Source organism: Acanthisitta chloris, unplaced genomic scaffold, assembly GCF_000695815.1.
Source record: "Acanthisitta chloris isolate BGI_N310 unplaced genomic scaffold, ASM69581v1 scaffold7297, whole genome shotgun sequence".
NCBI lineage: Eukaryota > Metazoa > Chordata > Aves > Passeriformes > Acanthisittidae > Acanthisitta > Acanthisitta chloris.
Genome location: NW_008680843.1, coordinates 1 through 1911, shown reverse-complemented (window position 1 = coordinate 1911; position 1911 = coordinate 1). Strand labels below are relative to the sequence as shown.

The 1911-nt window shown below is 58.2% G+C and overlaps 1 protein-coding gene across 1 annotated transcript; it reads left to right on the top strand.

Moving 5' to 3' along the window:
• Positions 1 to 8: 8 nt before the first annotated feature.
• On the top strand, positions 9 to 1907 carry ISLR2 (immunoglobulin superfamily containing leucine-rich repeat 2; the record flags this gene model as incomplete). Its single annotated transcript, XM_009077875.1, has 1 exon — positions 9 to 1907. A coding segment is annotated over one exon (1899 nt), but the record flags the coding sequence as incomplete, so codon positions are not given.
• Positions 1908 to 1911: the final 4 nt, after the last annotated feature.

Sequence of the window (1911 nt, the reverse complement as noted above, 5' to 3'; positions counted from 1 at the left end):
GCCCTGAGCCCTGCGCTTGCGTGGACAAGTACGCGCACCAATTTGCCGACTGCGCCTACAAGGACCTCCAAGTGGTGCCCACGGGTCTGCCCTCCAACGTGACCACCCTCAGCCTCTCGGCCAACAAGATCACCTCACTGCAGCGGCGTTCCTTCGTGGAGGTGACCCAGGTCACCTCCCTCTGGTTGGCACACAACGAGATCCGCTCCATTGAGCCCGGTGCCTTCGCCATCCTGGTGCAGCTGAAAAACCTCGACATCAGCCACAACCAGATTGTGGACTTCCCCTGGCAGGACCTCTACAACCTCAGCGCTCTCCAGCTGCTCAAGATGAACAATAACCACATGGCTCTGGTGCCTCAGGGAGCTTTCCACACTCTCAAAGACCTCCGCTCCCTCCGCATCAACAACAACAAGTTCACCACCCTTGCCGAGGGCATCTTTGACTCGCTCAGTTCCCTCTCCCACCTGCAGATCTACAACAACCCCTTTGAGTGCTCCTGCAAGCTCCAGTGGTTGAAGAAGTGGATGGACAGTACACTCATCTCCATCCCTGAGAAGGACTCCATCACTTGTGCCCTCCCAGAGCAGCTCCAAGGAGTGCCGGTGGGGAAGATCCCGGATGTGCAGTGTGCCTCACCCACCGTGCAGCTCACCTATTACCCTAACCTGGACACCACGGAGCTCTTTGATGGCTTCACCCTGACACTGCACTGTGCTGTGACGGGCACGCCACCACCCGAAGTGAGCTGGAAGATCCGCACCTCCAGCCAGACCCTGGAGCTCAATGGGAACCCAAAGGAGACCGCTGGGAAGGACCTGCCCAAACAGGACCCTGAGCGCTTCTTGGTCTTCAAGAATGGCACATTGGTGATTCCCCACCTGAGCAAGCGGGAGGAAGGCACCTACACGTGCCTGGCCACCAACGAAATGGGGAGCAACCAGACCTCAGTCAATGTGGCTGTGGCAGGCACCCAGAAATACCCACTGCAGCCTGGGAGGGACCCACTGGGGGGTAAAGCACAGCCAGGTGACAAGAAGCCTGGAGCCAAGGGAGCAAAGAATAGTGTGCTTATGCCAGATGAGAGGAACAAACCCCTCGGTCCCACCCGGCAGAGCCAACCATCCTTGGCAGCTGGGACGGAGTCCACAGGAGGTGGGAAAATCCCTTTCCAGCCCCCATCCTTTGAGAAGAAGTGTGGCTCCACACAAACCAGCAAGTACATCTCCAACCATGCCTTCAACCAGAGTGGCGACTTCAAGCAGCACACATTTGACCTGGGGGTGATCGCTCTGGATGTGTCGGAGCGCAATGCCCGGGTGCAGCTCACACCCACCTACATGCAGCCTGAGAAGGTCCACCTCAGGATGCTCTACCTGTGCCAGGAGAGCAGGCAAGGCCATGCCTTGGTCCAGTGGTCCAAGATTGAGGAAGGGGTGAACTCGTACTGGTTCCAGGGCTTGAACCCTGGCACCAACTACTCCGTGTGTCTCACCTACCTCGGGGAGGACTGCCAGGTCCAAGTGGTCTTCACCACCAAAAAAGAGATCCCCTCGCTCATCATCATTGTGGTGGTGAGCATCTTCTTGCTGGTGCTGGCCACCTTACCCCTGATGGGGGCCACGTGGTGCCACCTCCTCTCCAAGTACCAAGGGAAGACCTACAAGCTCATCATGAAGGCCCAGAACCCAGACCAGATGGAGAAGCACATGGCTGCTGACTTTGACCCCCGTGTCTCCTACCTGGAGTCAGAGAAGAACTACAATCCCAGCGAGGTAGGGGAAGCAGAGGTGGAGGAAGAAGAGGAGGAGGAGGATGAAGGAGGCAGGTGGAGGAGGAGGAGAGAAGCCGAAGCAGCTGCAGAGCTGGAGCGAGAGGAGAGCGTGGCAGCCAGCTCCATGGCGGAGTCGC